At 45.7% G+C, this 22,252-nt stretch overlaps 1 protein-coding gene across 1 annotated transcript in view; it reads left to right on the plus strand.

The window, feature by feature from the left end:
* The first annotated feature begins 239 nt into the window (after positions 1 to 239).
* LOC144668557 (glutamine--fructose-6-phosphate aminotransferase [isomerizing] 1-like) overlaps positions 240 to 22,252 on the plus strand; it is an 80,627-nt gene continuing 58,614 nt past the window's right edge. Inside the window, exons 1-4 of the mRNA XM_078530703.1 lie at positions 240 to 343; positions 8,800 to 8,907; positions 15,746 to 15,853; positions 17,955 to 18,080. Of these exons, the coding sequence (XP_078386829.1) occupies positions 337 to 343; positions 8,800 to 8,907; positions 15,746 to 15,853; positions 17,955 to 18,080 (349 nt within the window). The 5' untranslated portion in view covers positions 240 to 336. The remainder of the gene's footprint in view (positions 344 to 8,799; positions 8,908 to 15,745; positions 15,854 to 17,954; positions 18,081 to 22,252) is intronic.

The raw sequence follows: 22,252 nt of genomic DNA on the forward strand, positions 1-22,252 counted from the left end.
TTCAATATCCTGATGATTTTTCTCCAGGGCTGCACACACACACACACACACACACAGCAGTGTCCTGGAGATTGATCTTCACAACTCCTGGGGGGACTCCAGAGCAATTCTTTGAGGGTTGGCAACACTAGGACAGCAGCAGCAGCAGAAAGCAAGCGCACAATTTGATGAAAAGAGAGAGAGAGAGAATCACGCCATCTGTGTGCGCCTCAATGAGGGTGGAGCGGCTGCTCTGACGTGGGGGCTCTTCCGCACGTAGAGAATGTTGTGACAGAAAGTGACAAGACGTCGCGCAGCAACAGCGGTGACAAAGGAGTGTGAACGTTCGAAAAAAGAATGTGCGGTAAGAATCAGCTGGGGAAGGGAGAACGCCGCAAGTTCCCTCTGAAAGGAGCCTGGGCTCCTGCTCCTGGGACAAGCTGCCCCCATGGGGAAGCGCAGACAAAGCCTGTCCTCTCCAAGGGCAATGTGCCTTAATAAAACTGCCTCTTTCGGCTCAGTCTTTCGTGGCTGCTTTGCTTTGGCTGTGTGTCCGTGTCGGAGTTGGTGCAAATTGCTGTGAAGTTGCTTTTAATTCAAGCTCCGACTTATTTATTTATTTGTTTATTTATTTATATTTTTGCCCTCTCCTCCCGGCCTGCTTTAAATTCCATAAGTGGTCGAGTCGGATTTCGTTTTTCCACTCTTATTGTTTTGAGGCGGTTACAGAATTTATAATCCATATAAGAGACGGAAGGTGGGTGATGTAAAACCACAGCGTACCCAAAATGCAGTTTCTTTTTAAATTTGAGAACTTTTTGGGGTCACTGGTTCCATATGGGGCAACGACAGATCCGAATAGATTTCAGAGCGGATCGAATGACTTCCATGCAAGTCCATATTGGCAAAAGTTTTGGACCAGGAAATTAAGCGTGAAAGGGCGATGATAAAGGGGCCCTTAAACTGGCACCCAGAATCAGGCGTGAGATTGTTCCATTTGGAATAGAGAAGGCTGATGATGGGGAGATTTAATTGAGGTTTATACAAAGATGTGGGGCCTATAGGTAGAATGGATAGGAAGGACCTATTTCTGCTCACAGAGAGGAGAGGGAGCCTATAAATTAATTAAAGATTTAAAGTAATTGGTGGGGGTTGGGAGTTAAGTTTTTTTTTTGCTCAGGGTGCTGGGGTCTGGAGCTCACTGCCTGAAAAGGTGATAGAGGCAGAAACCCTCATATCATTTTAAAAAAACACTCTATGCATATGAGGTGTAGCAGCTTACTAGGGCTACTGACCAAAGGCTAGAAGGTAGGATTGGCTGCATAGCTCTTTCAGGGCCAGCACAGACACAAGGACCGAGTGGCCTCCTCCTGTGCCACATAAATCTTTCTACGCAACCAGGGTGCAAATCAAATACACAGGCTAGGATGACAGAATTTTGAACGAGTACGATATACCCAAAACTCAACCTTTTATGATTGTGTATCAATCCCTGTGCCTAAATGCATAGCCATCCATAAAATGGCCTTGGCCCTCGAGCTAGTGGCTAATATACGAGGTTCCTGCAGTTGCTCTTGTTCAGAGGCTCACTGAATAATGCCCAGATTCTCTGGAAATGTTTCTACTGTTTAATTGAATGTTTTCTTTTAAAAAATTTGTCCTCGTTGAGATGTGCTCTTTATTTTCTGTTTCTTTGAACGCATTATGGCATTGATATAAGGAACTTCTGAGAATTGAAAAGTTTCGACCCTTGCTGACTTTTAAACGCATTGTGCCTAATGTACTTGAATAATGGATAGCTTGAAACTTGAATTTTCATCCTTGAGGCTGGAATGAATGCTGTGATTAATGAGATCATGGCAGATCTGCACCTCAACTCATTTATCCCCCTGAGCTCCATGTCCATTGGTACTCTTGTCTAACAAAAGTGTCACTCCATTCTATAATCAATGCTACAAATTGTCAGTGGCTGTCTGTAGTTAGATTTTGCTGTTAACATGTATAAGGCTGCAACTATGCAGCAGTGACAACAACTTGCATTTATATAGCGTCTTTAACGTGGCAAAATATCCTACAGCACTTCGCTGGAGTGTTACAATGAGCCACATCAGGGAAGATGGCCAAAAGCTTGAGCAAAGAAGTAGTTTTTAATGAGTACCTTAACGGAGGAAAGAGAGGCTTAAGGAGAAAATTCCAGAGGTTAGGGCTTTGGCAGCTGAAGGCATGGCCACCAATGGTGGAGTGATTTAAAATCGGGCTAGAATTAGAGTAAGGCAGATATCTCGGAGGGTTGTGGTCTTGGAGGAGATTACGGAGAAGGGGGAAGGGCCAGGCCATGAAGGAATTTGGAAACAGGGCTGAGAATTTAAAAACCTATATTAGAGGTAGTCTCGGAAAACTCTGGAGTACAAGTGATGATCGGTGGGGGAGAGAAGAGGCCTTTAGAAACACCTTGGACTGTTGCTGGTATAGAGGGTCATCAATCCTAGAAATTAGAAATTTACAGCATGGAAGGAGGTCATTCAGCCCATCGCACAGTGGGCTGACCAGGAACCATCCAATCTACTCCCACTTTCTGGCTTTTGGTGTGCAGCCTATACACCTTACAAAGTAGGGTTGATGTTGAGGGAAATGCAGTAGATATTGCCTACCTGGACTTTCAGAAAACCTTTGATAAGGTACCTCACATTGGTTACTTCACAAGCTCGAATCTTGTAGTAACAGAGGGAACTTGATGCCGTGGATTCGGAAATTAGCTTCGATCCCCTAGGCAAATGCTTGTTAATAGGTGAGGATCAGCCTAGGGGCACATTACTGATCCCCCAGGAATCGGCCCTAGGCCCTCTACCCTTCACTCATTTTTAGTAATTACCTGGGCAATGTTGCCAAGAGTATGTTTAATAAATTTTCAGATGATGCTGAAATCTGAGAGAGTTAAGAGGGTAGGAGAGTCAAATGGAATGAAACGCCAGGAGATTTAGGTCTGCCAGGACAGTGGGCCGCACAATAGCCTGTGGCATTTATTTTAGTTAAGTGTAGTGTTACCCGTGTCGGCAGGACTAACACAAAGTACACATTGTTTCCTGGGAAGGATGTGGAAAGAGATTGAGAAAGCGGTTATTGTGCACCGATCACGACAGGCTCATGGCCAATGTCAAAAATAACCAGGTCAAAGCTAACAGGGTGTTGGGTTGTATTAATAGGTGTTGGGGTGATGTCACTGGACCAGTCCCCAGAGCATTAGCCTGAGCCTCTGAATTACACGGGTTCAAATCCCACCACGGCAGCTTGTGGAATTTGAATTCAATTAATTTTTTTTTAAATCAGGTATTAGGCTGTACAGAAATGTCCCAGACATCACCATCCTTGTGTTTATCCTGTCCCACCGGCAGGACAGACCCAGCAGAGGCGCGGCACGGTGGTATATAGTCAGGAGGGAGTTGCTCTGGGAGTCCTCAACATTGGCCCTGAACCCCATGAAGTCTCATGACATCAGGTCAAACATGGACAAGGAAGCCTCTTGCTGATTACCACCTACTGTATCACCACCCATCCCCCCTCCTCCCCATGTTAAACATCAATTGGAAGAAGCACTGAGGGTAGCAAGGGCACAGAATGTACTCTGGGTGGGGGAATTCAAGCCACACTTGATGATGGACATTGGTAGTACCACTGCCAAACAGCTGGCTGAGTCCTAAAGGACATAGCTGCTACACTGGGTCTGCGGCAGGTAGTAAGGGAAAAACATATTTGACCTTATCCTCACCAACTTGCCTGTTGCAGATGCATCTGTCCATCACAGTATTGGTAGGAGTGTTCACTGCACAGTCCTTGTGGAGACAAAGTTCCATCTTAACATTTGAGGATACCCTCCATCATGTTGTGTGGCATTACCACCATGCTAAATGGGATAGATTTGGTACAGATCTAGCAACTCAAAACAGGGCACCATGAAGCGCTGTGGGCCAATAGCAAAGCAAAATTGTACTCAACCACAAACTGTAACCTCATGGCCCAGCATGTCCCCTTCTCTATATAACCACTAACTCAGGAGATCAGCCCTGGGGTCAATGAAGAGTGCAGGAGGGCATGCCAGGAGCAGCACCAGGAATACCTAAAAATGAGGTGTCAACTTAGTGAAGCTATAAGACAGGACTACTTGTATGCTAAACAGCAAAAGCACCATGCAATAGACAGAGCTAAGCGACCCCACAACCAATAGATCAGATCTAAGCTCTGCAGTCCTGCTACATCCAGTCGTGAATGGTGGTGGACAGTTAAACAACTCACTGGAGGAGGAGGCTCCACAAATATTCCCATCCTCTTTGATGGAGCCCAGCACGTCTGTGCGAAAGATAGGGATGAAGCATTTGTGACAATCTTCAGCCAGAAGTGCTGAATGGATGATCCATCTCGGCCTCCTCCAGAGGTCCCCAGCATCACAGGTGCCAGTCTTCAGCCAATTTGATTCACTCCACGTGATATCAAGAAACGGCTGAAGGCACTGGATACTGCAAAGGCTAAGGGTCCTGACAAAATTCCGGCAATTGTACTGAAGACGTGTGCTCCAGAACTAGCTGTTCCAGTACAGCTACAACACTGGCACCTAACTGGCAATGTGGAAAATTGCCCGGGTATGCCCTGTACACAAAAAGCGGGACAAATCCAACCCGACCAATTACCACCCCATCAGTCTACTGTCAGCCATCAGTAAAGTGATGGAAGGAGTCATCAGCAGTGCTATCAAGTGGCCCTTATTCACCAATAACCTGCTCACTGATGCCCAGTTTGGGTTCTGACAGGGCCATTCAACTCCTGATCTCATTACAGCCTTGGGTCAAACATGGGCAAAAGAGCTGAACTCGTGAGGTGAGAGTGACTGCCCTTGACATCAAGGCAGCATTTGACCGTGTGTGACATCAAGGAGCCCTAGAGAAACTGGAATCAGGGGGAAAACACTCTGCCGGTTGGAATCATACCTAGCACAAAGGAAGTTGGTTGTGGTTTTTGGAGATGGCATCTCAGCTCCAGGACATCACCGCAGGAGATCCTCAGAGCAGCGTCCTTGGCCCAACCATCTTCAGCTTCTGTATACGTGACCTTCCTTCCATCATAAGGTCAGAAGTGGGGATGTTCGCTGATGATTGCACAATGTTCACCATTCAAAACTCCTTTGATACTGAAGCAGTCCATGCCCAAATGCAGCAAGACCTGGACAATATTCATGCCTGGGTTTTTAAGTGCCAGGCAAAGACCATTTGCAGCAAGTGAGAATCTAACCATCTCCCCTTGCTATTCACTGGCATTACCATCACTGAATCCCCAATGATCATCATCCAGGGGATTGACCAGAATCTGAACTGGACTAGCCATATAAATACTGAAGCTACGAGAGCAGGTCAGAGACCGGGTTTTCTGTGGCAAATAACTCTCCTCCTGACTCCCTAAAGCCTGCCCACCATCTACAAGGCACATGCAGGAGTGTGATGGAATTCTTTACTTGCCTGGATGAGTGCAGCTCCAACAACAGTTAAGCAGCTTGACACCATCCAGGACAAAGCAGCCCGCTTGATCGGAACCCCATTCAACACTGACGAACAGCAGTGTGTACCATTTACAAAGATGCACAACAGCAGCTCACTAAGCCTCCTTAGACAGCATCCTCCAAACCTGGAACAGCTACCATCTAGAAGGGCAAAGGCAGCAGACACATGGGGAACACCACCACCTGCGGGTCCCCTCCAAGCCACACACCATCCTGACTTGGAACTATTTCGCTGTTCTTTCACTGTCACTGGGTCAAAATCCTGGAACTCCCTCCCTAACAGCACTGTGGTTACCCATGGACTGTAGCAGTCCAAGAAGGCAGCTCACCACCACCTTGAGGGCAATTAGGGATGGGCAATAAATGCTGGGCCAGCCAGTGAAGCCCAAACTTGGTGGAAGAATGGATTTTAAAAAAAATGTATTCAGTATGATCCAAAGGTTCAGTCAATATAAAGGACGCTGGTTAGACCACACATGAAGTGCTGTGCCCAATTTTGGTCCCTCTCGCATGGCGGGGATTTAGCATCCTTGGCATAAAGGTTTGGAGGAGAACGTTGAGAGTGATTGTTAGCTTAAAGAAGCATTAGCCAGATCAGCCTATGGAGCCAGATCTATTTCCTTTAGAACAGTATAGACCTGATAGAAATCTATAAAATAAGTGAACGTCTGGATAGCAACCCTATTGATAGATTGTGGAGGACCAGGGCACATGAATTTAAATGATATAAGAGTAGGGAGAGGCTTGATTTGGACAGTTCTTTTCCCAGGGAGTAGAGAGCCTTCAGAATACTTTGTTAGCTTGTTTGTTGAGTGTTGGTTCTGTGTTTTCGAGAGGCTGCTGAATCAGTTATTGGCTGGGCAGAGATCACAACATGTTGAAGTAATTAGTTTTACAGAATATTTGATCCATGCGCTCATCTGGACTGGTTTTGATTGCCTGAGGGGGCACAAAATATAAGAGACTGGAGCTGAGGTAGACCATTCGGCCCATCCAGCCGGCCCTGCCTCTCGGTACCATCATCATGCCTGACCTTGGGCTTCAACTCCACTTTCCCGCACACTCCCCATAACTTCATTCCCTGAGAGACCAAACATCTGTCTTATCACGGAAAGGAATTTCCTGGAGTATGTTTTCCCACTTGTTGGCCCTGGATTTAACTATGTTTTTGTTCCACCCAGAAGAATACATGGCTTTAGGGGGGTAAGCAGTTAGTCATGACTCTCCTAGTCATTGTGAATGTGGGGTAGGCTTGATAGACCAAGTAACCTTCTCCTGTAGGTATCATAAGTCTGTAACGGGTGGAGTTACGCTGTTGGGTCGCATGTTCCACCCTCTCCGTCCTGTGCTCACCAGCTGACCATTGTTGACCTCAGGAGAGTGTGCATTGGGTCACTTTGCTGCTGCTTCTCTGACAAATCATTTTTTTAAAATTCATTCTTTCATGGGATCGGGGAGTCACTGGCAAGGCCAGCATTTGTTGCCCATCCCTATTTGCCCTTGAGTAGCTTGTTAGGCCACTTCAGAGGGCAGTTAAGAGTCAACTACATTGCTGTGGGTCTGGAGTCAAGTAGGCCAGACCAGGTGAGAATGGTGGATTTCCTTTCGTAAAGGACATTAGTGATCCAGTTGGGTTTTTACAACGATTGATGATATCTTCATGGTCACCATTAAATCACTGACCCCTTATTGATTCATCTGTCCCCTGCAATGGCGGGGTGGGGAATGAACCAAGGAACACTCCAGAAAGTTCATTACTGAGACTAGCTTTACACTCTTTTTTAGTTGAATTTAAATACCGCCAACGCTCATGTTGGGATTTGAACCCACGCCCCCAGCGCATTACCCTGGGCCTCTGGTTTACTGGTCCAATGATATCACTATGCCACAACCTGCCCTGAATCACTTAGCTCAGTACCATTCCATGGGAGAGACCGTCAGATTTTTGTGATCCATATGCTTCAGCTACCTACTGAGCTTCCAGGGATGACTATAAATTGCATCAACATTACTCCAAAGAATATAATTATTAATAACCAGGAGAAGCTAATAAAGCATATAAGGGGAAAAGGGAATCGAGAGTTCTGATAGATGTACATCAGAGGGGCTGAATGGCCTACTTTTCCGAATTCGTATGCTCATAGGCGAGGAAAGATGCTGATGCACAAAATAAGTTATTTGTGGGAAAACTTGGTGGTGTGGTAACACTGAAAGGTTGTATTACTGGCTGGGGAACCTAGAATGTGGGTGCATAGCCTCAGGATGAGGTGTTGATCATTTAGGAAGGAGATGAGAAATTTCTTCACCAAAAACAGAGTCTTTGGAATTTTCTACCCCAGAGGGTTATGGGTGCTCCATTGTTGGCTATATTTTAAGGCTGGGATAGACAGATTTTTTGTTCTCCCGGAATCGAGGGATATGAGGAGTGGGCGGGAAAGTGGAGTTGAAGCCCAAGATCAGCCATGATTGTATTGAATGACGGAGCAGGCTCAATGGGCCGTATGGTCTACTCCTGCCTCTATTTATTGTACTCTTGTGAAATAATGGGAAAAGGATAGTGTGGTAGGGTCGGAATGCTCCCTGTTTCCAGTGAAAAGGGTTTGTGAAATTAACTGTGATGAGGGAGAAAAAGAGCTTGCAATCATATAGCTCCTTACCAAATCTTTGCAGCAGTGCTTTGGAATGTCTGACATGGTTGTATGGGGCGGGTATTTTGCACAGCCAGACCCCACAAATAGCAATGAGATGATGACAGTTAGGCCCGTTTATTCTTCACACACCTACAAGGGTTGCCCAGAGTAATACACAAACGATCGATGGGCATTTGATGGATTGTAGACTCTATTGGGGTTGACCACTGTAGAAATGCATCACACTTCAGTGAGCAGAATAATTCTTGGTGTTTTATTAGTAATGCTGCATGGTGTCATTTCTACAGCAATGAATTTTTGTTACATAAATCCACAATGTTACTTGAGCCTGGTTGGAAAATTTACCTTCCATTTTGTGTGTGTGTGTGTGTAAAATATAACGTGTACTCAGCGGGTATCCTGTGGCATTGCTTGAGGTTAAGCCAATAGATAGCCTATTAGTATGGAAAAAAAGTATTATTAATAAAGTGCATGAATACAGTGTTACATGAGGTAAATTTGACTTGCAGGCAATGTCCACAATGTGGGACAATGCTACTATAACCTCGAGATGTTCCTATCAAGACCTTTGAACAAAATTATTCTTATAAGTTACATGTCGGTCACCCTTTTTCTATTTTCCAGGAATTTTTGCCTACCTCAACTACCATGTTCCCCAGACTAGAAGAGAAGTTATTGAAACCTTGTTCAAGGGACTGCAAAGACTTGAATACAGAGGTTACGATTCTGCAGGTAAGTTGGTTTTGTCTTTACTAATATTCTTGCTTTTTAAAAAATTCTTTCTTGGGATGTGGGCATCACCAACGATGCCAACATTTTGTTGCCCATCCCTGAACTGAGTGGCTTAGGCTTACAGAGGGCAGTTAAGAGTCAACCACATTGCTGTGGGTCTGGAGTCGCGTGTAGGCCAGACCAGGTAAGGACGACAGATTTCCTTCCCTAAAGGACATCAGGGAGCAGATGGGGTTTTAGAATAGTTTTCATGGTCGCTGTTACTGAAACTATGGATGGAATTTTATGGCCCCCATCGCAACAGGACCATGAAATGCGGTGAGCCCTTCAAAACTCCGGTGAGTTCAGCGGGGAAGGATAACCCCGCCTCTGGGAGGGGCCATAAAATTCCGCCCTAGCTTTCGATTCTAGATTTTTTTTTTGACTAAGTGAATTCAAATTGCGCCAGCTGCCTTGGGATTTGAACCCCTGTGTCTCCATAGCATTTGCCTGGGCTCCTGGATTACTAGTCCAGTGACATTACCACTGTGCCACCATCGCCCTGTAAAAGTTGAAAGGAAGAACATACTTGCGTTTGTGTAGCACCTTTCACGCCTTTCAGGTTACTCTAGAAAGCTTAACGGCGGAGTCAGTGTTGTAGTGTAGGGAAATGCAGCTGCCTATTTGAACAATTCAAGCTGCAGTGAGGATAATGTGTTTTAGTGGTGATTGAGGAATAAGCGTTGACCAGGGCAATCTCCTCTTCAATAATAAAAAACAGAAAATGATGGAAATACGCAGCAGGTTTGGCAGCACCTGTGGAGCGAGAAACAGCGTTAACGTTGCAAGTTGATGACCTTTCATCAAGAGGTTTTGGGCCATTAAGAGGATCATTGACACGAAACAGATGTGTCAGACCTGGGTATTTCCAGCATTTATTTTTTTTAAATTTTAGTTCAGATTTCTAGCATCGGCGGCATTTAGCTCCTGTGTCAGCCTCTTCTGCTAAGTAGTGCCCTGAGATCTTTTACCTCTACCTGACTCAGCCTTTCTGTTTAAAAGTTGCATCTGAATGACAGCACCTCCGTCAATGCAGCAATCCCTCAGTGCTGCAGCTTGGATTTTTGTGTTCAAATCTCTGGTGTGGGACTTGAGCCCATAACCTGGGAGCAATAATGTGGCTTCAGAGGCACTACTGAGTTACAGGCACTGGACCCCTTATCAGGCGCCCCAAAATCCAGAAGGACCCGAAAACCAGCCATGGTTGAAGCTGGTGCCCATGGTAGCAATTTGAATAAAATCCTTTTATACTTTATTTTTCATACTTTATTTTATTTATTGTACGTACATACTCGGCCTAGAACATAAAACCCCGCCCCCTAATCCAGCACACGCCCGGTCCTGCCTTTCCCAAATATGGAGTCCGGTACTTGTGTTGCGTGTCTTGGCCTTTGTAAAGCTGTTGTCTGTTATGCACCCTGCTGCAAGTATTCTCTCAAGGACGATTTCCGAGCTGGGGAGTTAGTACTGAGTGTCTCGTAAAGGGGCACTTCATTTACGTGGAAGTGTTTGCCAAACTTCTTCAATTGGGGATGAAGAGGAGTTGTTGCCCAGAGTGTGGTCCGGTATAAATACTTGATTTGAAAAGAGGGCAGTGCCTTCAGTCCAGCACAGCGTAGAAAAGAAGTATTAACAAATATATTGCTGCATTGAAAACCACCTGCTTATGACCAGTGGGCCAGTTAAACCGGGTGGCTAGAGTGTGGTGCAGAATAACACCAACGGTGCAGATTCAATCCTGGCAGTGGCTGAGATAGTTCTTGGGGCCTGCCTCCTCACCCTACCCCACAGGGATATCATGGCATAAACCATGATTAGCAACCCTTGGACATTGATGATGCTACTTAGAGAGAGAGAGAGAACGACCAGTGCCTTTGACTCATTGAATGTCCAGCGCATGTTAGATTCCACCTTTCTATTTTTGTCACAGTCTTGAAGCACAGTGAGATTTCTCTGTCTGGATCTGAAACCTATCATTGTGTTGATTACTATGTGTCCTAGAGCATTATAAATACTCTATACTGGCGATTAGATATTGTTACCAAATGGCAAGTCATTCCTGCTTGCCAGTATAAACTCTGCATTCCCTGCTCCAGATTTTTCCCTCTCATCAGTTATGTCCATCTCTTGGGAAAGTTTCCATTGTTGTGAACAAATATGGAGACAACACAGTCCAAATATTTAACTCGAAACTTCCCTGACTCTTTGATTTCCATCTTATGCCAGCGCCTACCTGAGACCCCTTTCTAACAATGTAAAGGGAAAGATTTGCATTTATATAGTGAGCCTCAAGACCTCAAAATGTCCCAAAGCGCTCTTATGGCCAAGGAAAGATTTTTGAAGTGTGGTAGGAAACACAACAGCAAATTTGCACATAGCAAGATCCCGTCGACAGCGACGTGACAATGACCAGCCAAATGTACCAGCGGAATGTGGAACTTGAAACACAAACAGACCAACCATGATCTTATTGAATGGCAGAGCAGGCTCGAGGGGCTGAATGGCCTACTTGGCTCCTATTTCGTATGTTCGTGTGAACAGGTTTATTCCAGGTGGAATTGCCTTTTAAGTCTGCAGGCAAGCTTCTGTTAACATGAAACATAAGCTCCCATGAAACCACGTGTTCTGGGGGCTGGTGCCACAGCAGATTTATGGCTGTACTGTAATCTAATATGCTCGTAACATGGCTGGAACTTGATAGTCCTCCTCTGGACTGCTTGGAGTTGGCCTTGTAATTGTTTTTTGATGCTTTAGCCAAAGCGTAGCCTCAGCCTGCCCACTGATTGCCCACTGATCCCAGCGACAACACTTCCAAATCCAAAGTAGTTCATTGGCTGTGACGCATTTCGGTAAGCCGTGATGTGGCGAAAGTCGGTGGTTTGGAAATTCCACTTGTAATGACGGTGAAATTTGTCAGCACCTGCCATGTGTAAAACTGACAGCAGCTTCTGGGTTTGCACATGTGCAGTTAAACCTGGAAATCCAGAGGTTGTTGTCATTGATTCCTTGCTCCTTCATAGAGGGCAATGTTGTAGTCTTTACAAATGATCATTAGAAATCACTGATTTGATGTGAAATTTAACTATTTACTAAGTGCACTCATTGTAAAAAAAAAATTAAAGATATTAAGTCTTATTCAATCAGGAGTAGCTAAGTTTTTACTGGCATAGTAAAGCATAATTAATATTGAATAACCCCTGGCATTGAAAATCTACTTCTACAAGTGTGGAGTCTCATTCCTTCAGGAGAACATTTCAAACTTGCTGATTTTTTAATACAATAGAATATTTTTTTAAAAGTTCTGATATTTATGCTTCTCCTTTAGCCCCATGTCCAAATCTGGACAATGATTTAAAATGTGACTTATATTCTCTGCTTTGCTGTCTGTGAGAATTCTACAAATCCGATTGACTGATCAGCATGCCCGCTGCCTGACCTGTGGCCGGGTGCCACGGAAGCCCCCGTAGATAGTCCAAATTGGAAATGAGGAAATCTATGTGCGGGATCCCGCTGAATCTTTGTGGGCAGCGTTTTATTTTTTAGGTCAGTGGTGAGCGTTGCTCTATCACTGCTGACTACAAAATTCAGGCCAGTATATCAGTTCCACCTCTAAATTAACTGGCCTCTTATACCAGCAAACTTTTCCCGAGTGATTGAGAAATGGTCCTCTTTTGGTTTTTAATCAGCTTGTGTTTGAATGGACCAGGGGGCTCCTTTGCAATATGACTAGACTCTGCCCCGCTTGTCGTCTTATACATTTCCGATGCTGTTATCACACGGAGAGTGAGACTCGTGGGGTTGGTGTGTGCGCACGTGCATGCGTGTGTGTGTGTGTGTGTGTGTCTGTGTGTGTGTGTGTGTGGCTTTTTCTTTACACACACACACTGGGCTATTGATTGAAATAACTGTCGAAAGGAGAGCAGACTCCTGAGCGACCTAGCCTACAGGAAGTGTGTCGGCTGTTGGGTAATCACAGAACAGTGCTGGCATTGACCGGTATATGGAGAGCCAGTTTGCACATGCTCCGGGAGTTGGAAGCAAGCTTGAAAATAAGTAACTTTGACTTTGTAGAGTAAATGAAATTTGAGCGCACAGAAGTGATGATATCTCTATGAGGGAGTGGGTGTACTGTATCATTCATACTGGCAGCAGATGGATCAAAGATTCAGGGTCGTCGGTATTTCATCCTCCTTTTTTTTTTAAAAGGATTTAACTTCTTATTCAGTCCAGGTTTCACAATAGAAGTCAATGGTGCCAGTACCAGACCCATATCAGTTGTAGCTGAAAAGACTGTTAGCTTATGGCATTCTCCTCTATCTCACAAACACATCAAGTCACATGAGCTGTTTTGATGGTAATCTTAAACCTTAGTTTTTTTTTCCATGAGGCTTTTTGTTTGACTAAATTTCCCTTTTCCTCTGGTCTGGTGCACACAGTAGAAAGCTTCGTGTGGTTTAAGGACTCCGTTAACTAGGTTTGCCAACCCTCCAGGATTGGCCTGGAGTCTCCAGGAATTGAGGATCAATCTCCAGGACAGTGCTGCGTGCCACCCTGGTGAAAAATCACTGGGACGTTAAACATTTTTTTTTTTCTGTCATTTTCTTTGAACTTTTCTCTTTACTAGATATAAAAATATTGAAAATAGGGAGAAAAAAGGCTGTTTGGCTGACAGTCAACATATGAACATGCATCTGAACTAGGAGCAGGATTAGGCCACTCGGCCCTTCAAGCCTGCTCCGTCATTCAATAAGATCATGGCTGATATGATTGTAACCTCCCGCCTACTCCCGATAACCTTTCACCCCCTTGCTCAGCTTTAAAAATATTCAAAGACTCTGCTTCCACCGCCTTTTGAGGAAGAGAGTTCCAGAAGACTCACGACCCTCTGACAGAAACATTTCTCCACATCTCTGTCTTAAATGAACGACCCCTTATTTTTAAACAGTGACCCCTTGTTCTATATTCTCCCACAAGAGGAAACATCCCCTCCACGTCCACTCTGTCAAGACCCCTCAGGGTCTTAAAGGTTTTGATCAAGTCACCTCTTACTCTTAACTCTAGTGGACACAGGCCTAGCCTGTCCAACCTTTCCTCACAAGACAACCCACCCATTCCTGGTATTAGCCTAGTAAACCTTCACTGAACTGTTTCTAATGTATTTACATCTTTCCTTAAATAAGGAGACTAATGCTGTACACAGTACTCCAAATGTGGACTCGCCCTGTACAACTGGAGCACAACCTCCCTACTCCCAAGAATCATCCAATTGGGTATTGAGTCTTTTTGCTTTCCAGTTGGTGTAGGAAGGCAGTACATCACAAGATCGACGTGTTGGCCCACTAGAGCATGGGGACAGGTCACGTGATGAAACCTCCAGATATATCTTTAAACACAGTTGACAACCCTACTGTCAATAGCCTCTGTAACAGACTGCGGAGAGGGTGTATGGATTGCTGAGGTCTTGCTGCCTCCACTGACTTTGCCCTCTAGTTGTTGGCAAAAGGACACTGCTTCTATTCTGCACCTCCTTGTTCAATGCGACTCATATTAGGAGCAGAGCTGGATTCAAAACAGCTTCTGCTCTGTGGCATTTCACCTGGTTTGCTCCTGAGCATTGGTGAAATTTGGCCAAGTATCGTATGAAAGAACATTTTTTTTAATAAAAATTGCTTCGATCCCTTCCAAAATCTGAAATGAAATGTGTTTTGAATTTTACAGTGCCAGCCTTGTCTCAGTGGCCACACTCTTAGCTTCTGAGTCAGAGGGTTGTGGGTTCAAGTTCTGTGCCAGAGACTTGAGCACCTAATCCAGGAAGTGCTGCACTGTTGGTGGTGCCTTTCTTTCAGATGCAATGTTTAACCGAGACCCCGTTTGCCCTTTCAGGCCTTCACAAAGGATCCCTTGGCACTATTGGAAGAAGAGCCAGATGGGTTTCTCCAGTGACCAAGCCAATATTTATCTCTCGACTAACTTCACTAAAACAGATTTATTCATTTAAATGTATTTTGGGGGACTTTTTGTTGCATAAATTATCTGCGGCTTGACTACACTTCAAAAAGGATTTCATTGACTGTACGCTTTGGGATGTCCTGGGGTCAGTAAAGCTGTTGCATTCATGCACATCTTTCTGACTTTAAATGATACAACGGCTAGTTTTTGCATAAATCCCGTCAAACCTCCTGTGGTAAGTGCACTGTGCCACATAAAGATGAATCTCGCCATCTGCAGAGACCCCAGTTTGATCTCTGACCTGTATCGAGTTAGCACCAGAAGTCCTATAATGGCTTTTAGGGCCTTAAGCACGGAGGCCCATTCTTGATGACATTCTGCTGCTTCCTACTGGAGAGTGCATGTGTATGTGTGGACATGAGGTAAATAGGGAGGGGTGGGGGGCATGAGGTAAGGAAACAATTGGGGGGTGGGTGGGGGTGGGGGTCACTACAATGTCACCCACGGTTCAACCGCTGATGACCTTCATTGTCTGAATTCATTCTTTCATGGTCTTGGTCCTGTTCTGTGCAACTTCTCCCATCTCCCCAACCCCTTTATTTTGGTACATGGCTCAATGCCTCTAAGGGCCTCCTCTAACTCTTTTTGACTTTTCCCAAGTCCCCTAATATAGTTTATCAATCCCATGTCAAGCGTCTCGGAGTGGGAACGTTGGAGTTGGACCATTCGGCCCCTGGATCCTCTTCTGTCCAATCAATCCGATCAAGGCTGATGGGATGTTTTGTAATATTAGGATGCTGTCTGAATGTAAATTGTTGTTGAATGTGAACACCTCTGAATTTCTTACCAGGTGTTGGGATTGATGGAGGAAATAATAAGGAATGTGAAGACCAAGGGAAGCAAATCTGTATCATTAAAAGGAATGGGAAAATAAAGACATTGGAAGAAGAAGTGAACAGTAAGTCTAGTGTGAAGGTTAAACTGTGGGATTCCTGATATACTGGGGAATGTTTTCCCTCTATAATAATAGGTCTGTCTTGCCTGCTTTTCAAAAAGCCACATTAAAGATATTGAAATCATGTAATTTAAAAAATAAATACATTTCATGGAATTTCACAGCTATTTGGCCCAACTACTCCATTCTGGTGTTTATGCTCCACACTAATTTCCTCCCAATTTACTTCATCTCATCAACACATTGTTCCATTTGATGAATTTAATGCTGTTGATGGGGTCTACATGGAGTTCCAAAAGGCATTTGACACAGTGCCACACAGTAGACTTGTGAACAAAGTTAGAACTTGTGGAGTGAAAGGAATAGCAGCAACATGGACATGAAATTGGCTGAGTGACAGGAAATGAATAGAGTATAGTGAATGGTTGCCTTTCGGACTGGGGGAAGTGGAGTTCCCCATGGGGTGGCCTTAGAGCTACCACTGTTCCTGATACCTGCTGACGACCTGGACCTTGGAGCTCAGGGCGCAATTTCCAAATTTGCGGATGATATGAAACTTGAAAGTGTTGTGAACCATGAGGAGGACGGTGTAGAAATTCAAAAGGACATAGGCAGGTCGGTGGAAAGAGTGGGTAGACAATTGGCAGGTGGAATGTGAAGTGATTCATTTTGATAGGAAGAATGCAGAGAGACAAAATATAAAATAAAGGGCACAATTCTGAAAGGAGTGCAGGAACAGAGGGACATGTATATGTATGTAAATCATTGAATGTGGCAGGACAGGCCGAGCGAGTGGTTAATATGGCACCCTGAGCTTAATCACTACAGGCATAGAGTGCAAAAGCAAGGATGTTATGTTAAACCTGTATAAAACACCGGTTCAGCCTCAACTGGAATATTGCATACAGTCCTGGACACCACATTTTAGGAAGGATGTTAAGAGAGTGCAGAATAGATTCACGAGAATGATTCCAGGAGTGAGGAATTTCGGTTACGTAGATAAATTGGAGAACTTGGGACTGATTTCCTTGAGGAAGAAATAACTGGGAGGAAATTGAAAGAGGGATTCAAAATCATGAGGGGGCTGGACAGAGCAGATAGGGATAAACTGTTCCCATTGGTGGAAGGATTGAGAACCAGAGGCACAGACTTCAAGCAATTGGCAAAAGAGACAATGGCGAAAAAAAACTTGCTCACACAGCGAGTGGTTAGGATCTGGGATGCACTGCTCTAGTGTGTTGTGGAGGCAGGGTCAATTGAGGCTTTCAAAAGGGAATTACATCATTATCTAAAAAGGAAAAAAAATTGCAGGGCTACAGGGAAAAGGCAGGGGTGTGGCACGAGGTGAATTGCTCCTTCGAAGGGCTAGCACAGAAAAGATGGGCTGAATGGCCTGATTCTGCACTGTAACCATGCTATGATTCTTTAATTCTGTTCTCCATTTAGGAATTAAGTTTGCTGCTTCTTCCAGGTTGCTTCCAGTAATTTCCAGAAGCTATTTTTGCATTTTATATTGAAAAGGAAACTTAACTTGGAGAACAAAGCCGCCCTAGGGAATACTTTGGCTGAACGGAAATCTGTATTTAATTAGAGCGATGGTAATGGCACAGAGGAAACTTGGTCACTTTGCAGAACATGGAAAAAATAAAATTCTTACTTTCTTTCGGGCTTCCAAGAAAAGGTCTCTCGCTAGCGGCCGACGTTTTCCAATTTCGCCGGCTAAGTGGAGGACCTTCAGCGTTCAACAGACCCGTTGTAGTAAGCAGTGTAAAGCGTGGAAATTAGTTCCTGCCTGGACCTTCAGCCTGTACTTGGTCAGAAATTGGACCTGTGCAACTGAGGGTTTCGCAAGTCTGCGAAAACAAATCCATGCACATGAGGAATTTTCTGCATTGCCAGGGATAATAGCATCATTCAACCTTTTAAAAGCATCTCTCATATTGGTATCCTGGGTGACATTGAAGCTTTATGTCAATGGCACGGAGTGTGCCGGCTTTAAACATTCCTGCAGTTGTCTGTATAAATAATTTGTCTCCCGTGCACTGTGTTCTGGGGATAATTAGTGTCTGCATACGTGTTAAATATTGTTATAATTTTCTTCCAGAACAAGAAGATGTGGACTTTGATATTGAATTTGAAACTCATTTTGGCATTGCACATACTCGTTGGGCCACACATGGTGTTCCAAATTTTGTCAATAGCCATCCTCAGCGGTCAGATAAGGACAATGGTGAGTCTCTCATCTGTCAGGTGGCGATGTTGCAACAAATGAAACCATTCAGTTGTGCTTCAGAGATAAAAGGTTTGGTTCATCTAAGGAGTTTATGACACGGTTTTCATGTTTTAAAGGCATTGCCCTAGTAACATATTGTAACCCTTTGAGTGCTCAGTTCTGAGGGGTGTTGAAACCTTTTGGTCAATATCTTTGTGCTTTCTGTGCTACAGTGTGATTCACTTTAATTACTGACATTGATCTTCACTTCAGCACATGATCACACCAGATACCGATTATATGAAGTACACTTTGTTCAGTTTCCATGATATAGGGCAATGCCTCCCAAACTTGAGGATTGAATATTTCCATCACCCCAGTCTGTGGGGGGTGAGAGCTGTAACAGGTGGCATGGCGGAGAGCTGTGAGAGCGGGCGGCTGTTTAAACCACAGGGTTTTTAAATAAAAAAGCACTTAGCTTTTCACTGGCTTATTTTTAAGCATAGGACATAGGAACATTGGAGCAGGGGTAGGCCATTCGGCCCCTTGAGCCTGCTTCACCATTCACCTAGATCGTGACTAATTGGCTACCTCAACGCCATCTTCCCACATTATCCCCGTGTCCCTTGATGTCATTGGTATCTAGAAATTTATCGACCTCTGCTTTGAACATACCCAATGATGCTCCACAGCCTCCCTGGGGTCGAGAATTCCAGAGATTCACCACCCCCTGAGTGAACAAATTCCTCCCCATCTCAGTCCTAAATGGCCTACCTCTTATTCTGACACTCACCCCTGGCGCTAGATCCTCCAATTAGCGGAAACATCCTCCCTGCATCTATCCTGTTGAGCCTGTTGTAAGAATTTTGTACACTTCAATGAGATCGCCTCTCATTCTTCTAAATTCTAGAGAATACAGGCTCAATCTCATAGGACAATCTCGCCATCCCAGGGATTAGTCTGGTGAACCTTCATTGCACTCCCTCTATGGCCTGTATATCCTTCCTTGGGTAAGGAGACCAAAACTGCACACACTACTCCAGGTGTGGTCTCACCAAGGCTCTATACAACTGCAGCAAGACATCCTTACTCCTTTACTCAAATCCCCTTCCAATAAAGGCTAACATACCATGCGCCTTCCTAATTGCTTGTTGCATCTGCATGTTGACTTTCAGTGACTTATGAACAAAGACACCCAGGGTCCCTTTGGATATCAACACTTCCCAATCTCCCCAGTTAAACATTTCTGTTTTTTCGACCAAAGTGGATAACTTTCACATTATATTCCATCTTCCATATTCTTGCCCACTCACTCAGCCTGTCTAAATCCCCTTGAAGCCTCTTTGTACCCTCCTCAGAACTCACATTCCCACCAAGTTTTGTCATCAGCAAACTTGGAAATATTACATTTGGTCCCCACATCCAAATCATCGATATGGGGCTGGGACCTGAGCACTAATCCTTGCGTTAAGCCATGGCAATGAAAAAAAAATGAGGATTTAAAGGGGCCTCGAGCTGTTAATACTCAGTTGGAGCTAGGAATCCCAAAATTGCATCTTGCTACCTCATTGGGGGTCACCATTCACAGTTTGGGGAGTCCTGATGTAGGGTGATGCACGTAAACTTCACGTGTCCTTTTGAAGATGAGCCTGGGGGTCAGGGGATCAGAATTGGGTAATTGCGGAGGCCATTTTAAGATGGAACAACATGGCGAGCAGCACCAGGAATACTCCAATGTGAGTGGTCAGCAGGGGTGGGGGCATGTTCACACAGAGAATGGACCCCACTAGTCACAGCCTTCCAACCTGGGAATGATCCGTTTACCTCTGCACTCTGTTTTCTGTCCATTAACCAATCCTCAACCCATGCCAATATTTTACCCCTAATCCCATGTGTTCTAACTTTCCTTACTAACCTCTTGTGTGGGACCTTATTGAAAGCCTTCTGAAAATCCAAGTACACCATATCCACTGGTTCCCCCTTACCTGTCCTGCTAGGAACAGCCTCAAAAAAAAAAACTCCCAACAGGTTTGTCAAACATGATTTCCCTTTCATAAATCCATGTTGACTTTGCCCAGTCCTACCATCATTTACTAAGTGTCCAGTTATCACATCCTTTAGGATGCGGGGGTAGTGAGGTGCCACGGTAGTTTAAATGACAGCAGATCCACAGCAGAAAAATCACAGCATTGCAGCTGTTAGGGGGTATTTTACCGTTTGACGGAGCTCGTTTGCAGTAATCAACTTGCAGGAGGGAAGCAGGGATGTTCCTGCTTCAAATACTGTCTCGGTTCGGCAGTTTAACACTGACTGTCAGGGCTGCTTTACATTCGGTAACCAAAGAATATATAATTTTTTTTGCCCCCTCCCAGAACTTTACATTTAAAAAAAATGTTGCCTTCCAATTTTCTCTGCTCCCTGTCGATCATTTGTTGCAGACTCCTTGGGCTGGTTGGAGCTTCACACAAAATGCCCCACCTTCATGTTTTTAGCTGGCACCTGGAAAATACATAGAGGGAAAGGTGGGAGGTGTCATGACAGAACCTGATCTCCTCACCTAACTGATCTGTTTAAAATAATCTTTTCAGTGAGTGACTGGTCAGTCTCCCTGGGGAGACGGGGAAGCGGGTTGAATGGACTCGTTCAGATGCCAACCAGATAGCTTTCTTTCTGAAAAATAACGTTTTATGATCCATTATATGCTTAATTTGAGGTGTGATGTGGGTGGGAAGTGTAACAATACTTGGGAGGAACAGATGAGGTTTGAACTGTGTTTCCCAAAGCTCCCTCCTACAGGGGGTTTCCTCAACTCCTGCCCGTGTCTGTTGTAGATTATTTGATAGAGATTGATCACTGTAATCAGTCAACGACTCTATCCAGCTCTACTTGTCCCACCCCCCCCTTAAACCAGCTTATATTTCACCTCCCTTCTATTTTTACTTAGTTCTGTTGAAGGGTCATTCAGACTCGAAACGTTAACTGTGCTCCTCTCCGCAGATGCTGCCAGACCTGCTGAGTTTTTCCAGGTATTTTTGTTTTTATTTTGGATTTCCAGCATCCGCAGTTTTTTGCTTTTTACTCTATTACAATTGTTCATCTGAAAACCAAAGTGGCGGAAGGAGAACTAGATGGTCCTTTTGTTTAATCCTGCAGTTCTTATCTTTGCATATACAATTTTCAGTCCAGGTTTCAGGAGAGGTACGAGGAGCCTTGTTAATTTATTTTTTCATTCCGTCCTTTAAGAGCAATAAGGGTCATCGGATCCAACCACCACCCCACCCCCATCCAACCACCACCCCGCCCCCATCCAACCACCACCCCGCCCCCATCCAACCACCACCCCGCCCCCATCCAACCACCACCCCCACCCCCATCCAACCACCACCCCGCCCCCATCCAACCACCACCCCGCCCCCATCCAACCACCACCCCCTCCCCCATCCAACCACCACCCCCACCCCCATCCAACCACCACCCCGCCCCCATCCAACCACCACCCCGCCCCCATCCAACCACCACCCCCTCCCCCATCCAACCACCACCCCCTCCCCCATCCAACCACCACCCCCACCCCCATCCAACCACCACCCCCTCCCCCATCCAACCACCACCCCCACCCCCATCCAACCACCACCCCCACCCCCATCCAACCACCACCCCCACCCCCATCCAACCACCACCCCCTCCCCCATCCAACCACCACCCCCGCCCCCATCCAACCACCAGCCCGCCCCCATCCAACCACCAGCCCGCCCCCATCCAACCACCAGCCCGCCCCCACCCAACCACCAGCCCGCCCCCACCCAACCACCAGCCCGCCCCCACCCAACCACCAGCCCGCCCCCATCCAACCACCAGCCCGCCCCCATCCAACCACCAGCCCGCCCCCATCCAACCACCAGCCCGCCCCCATCCAACCACCAGCCCGCCCCCATCCAACCACCAGCCCGCCCCCATCCAACCACCAGCCCGCCCCCATCCAACCACCAGCCCGCCCCCATCCAACCACCAGCCCGCCCCCATCCAACCACCAGCCCGCCCCCATCCAACCACCACCCCGCCCCCATCCAACCACCAGCCCGCCCCCATCCAACCACCAGCCAGCCCCCATCCAACCACCAGCCCGCCCCCATCCAACCACCAGCCCGCCCCCATCCAACCACCACCCCGCCCCATCCAACCACCACCCC

The sequence above is a fragment of the Cetorhinus maximus genome, chromosome 27 (genome assembly GCF_964194155.1).
Source record: "Cetorhinus maximus chromosome 27, sCetMax3.hap1.1, whole genome shotgun sequence".
Taxonomy (NCBI): domain Eukaryota; kingdom Metazoa; phylum Chordata; class Chondrichthyes; order Lamniformes; family Cetorhinidae; genus Cetorhinus; species Cetorhinus maximus.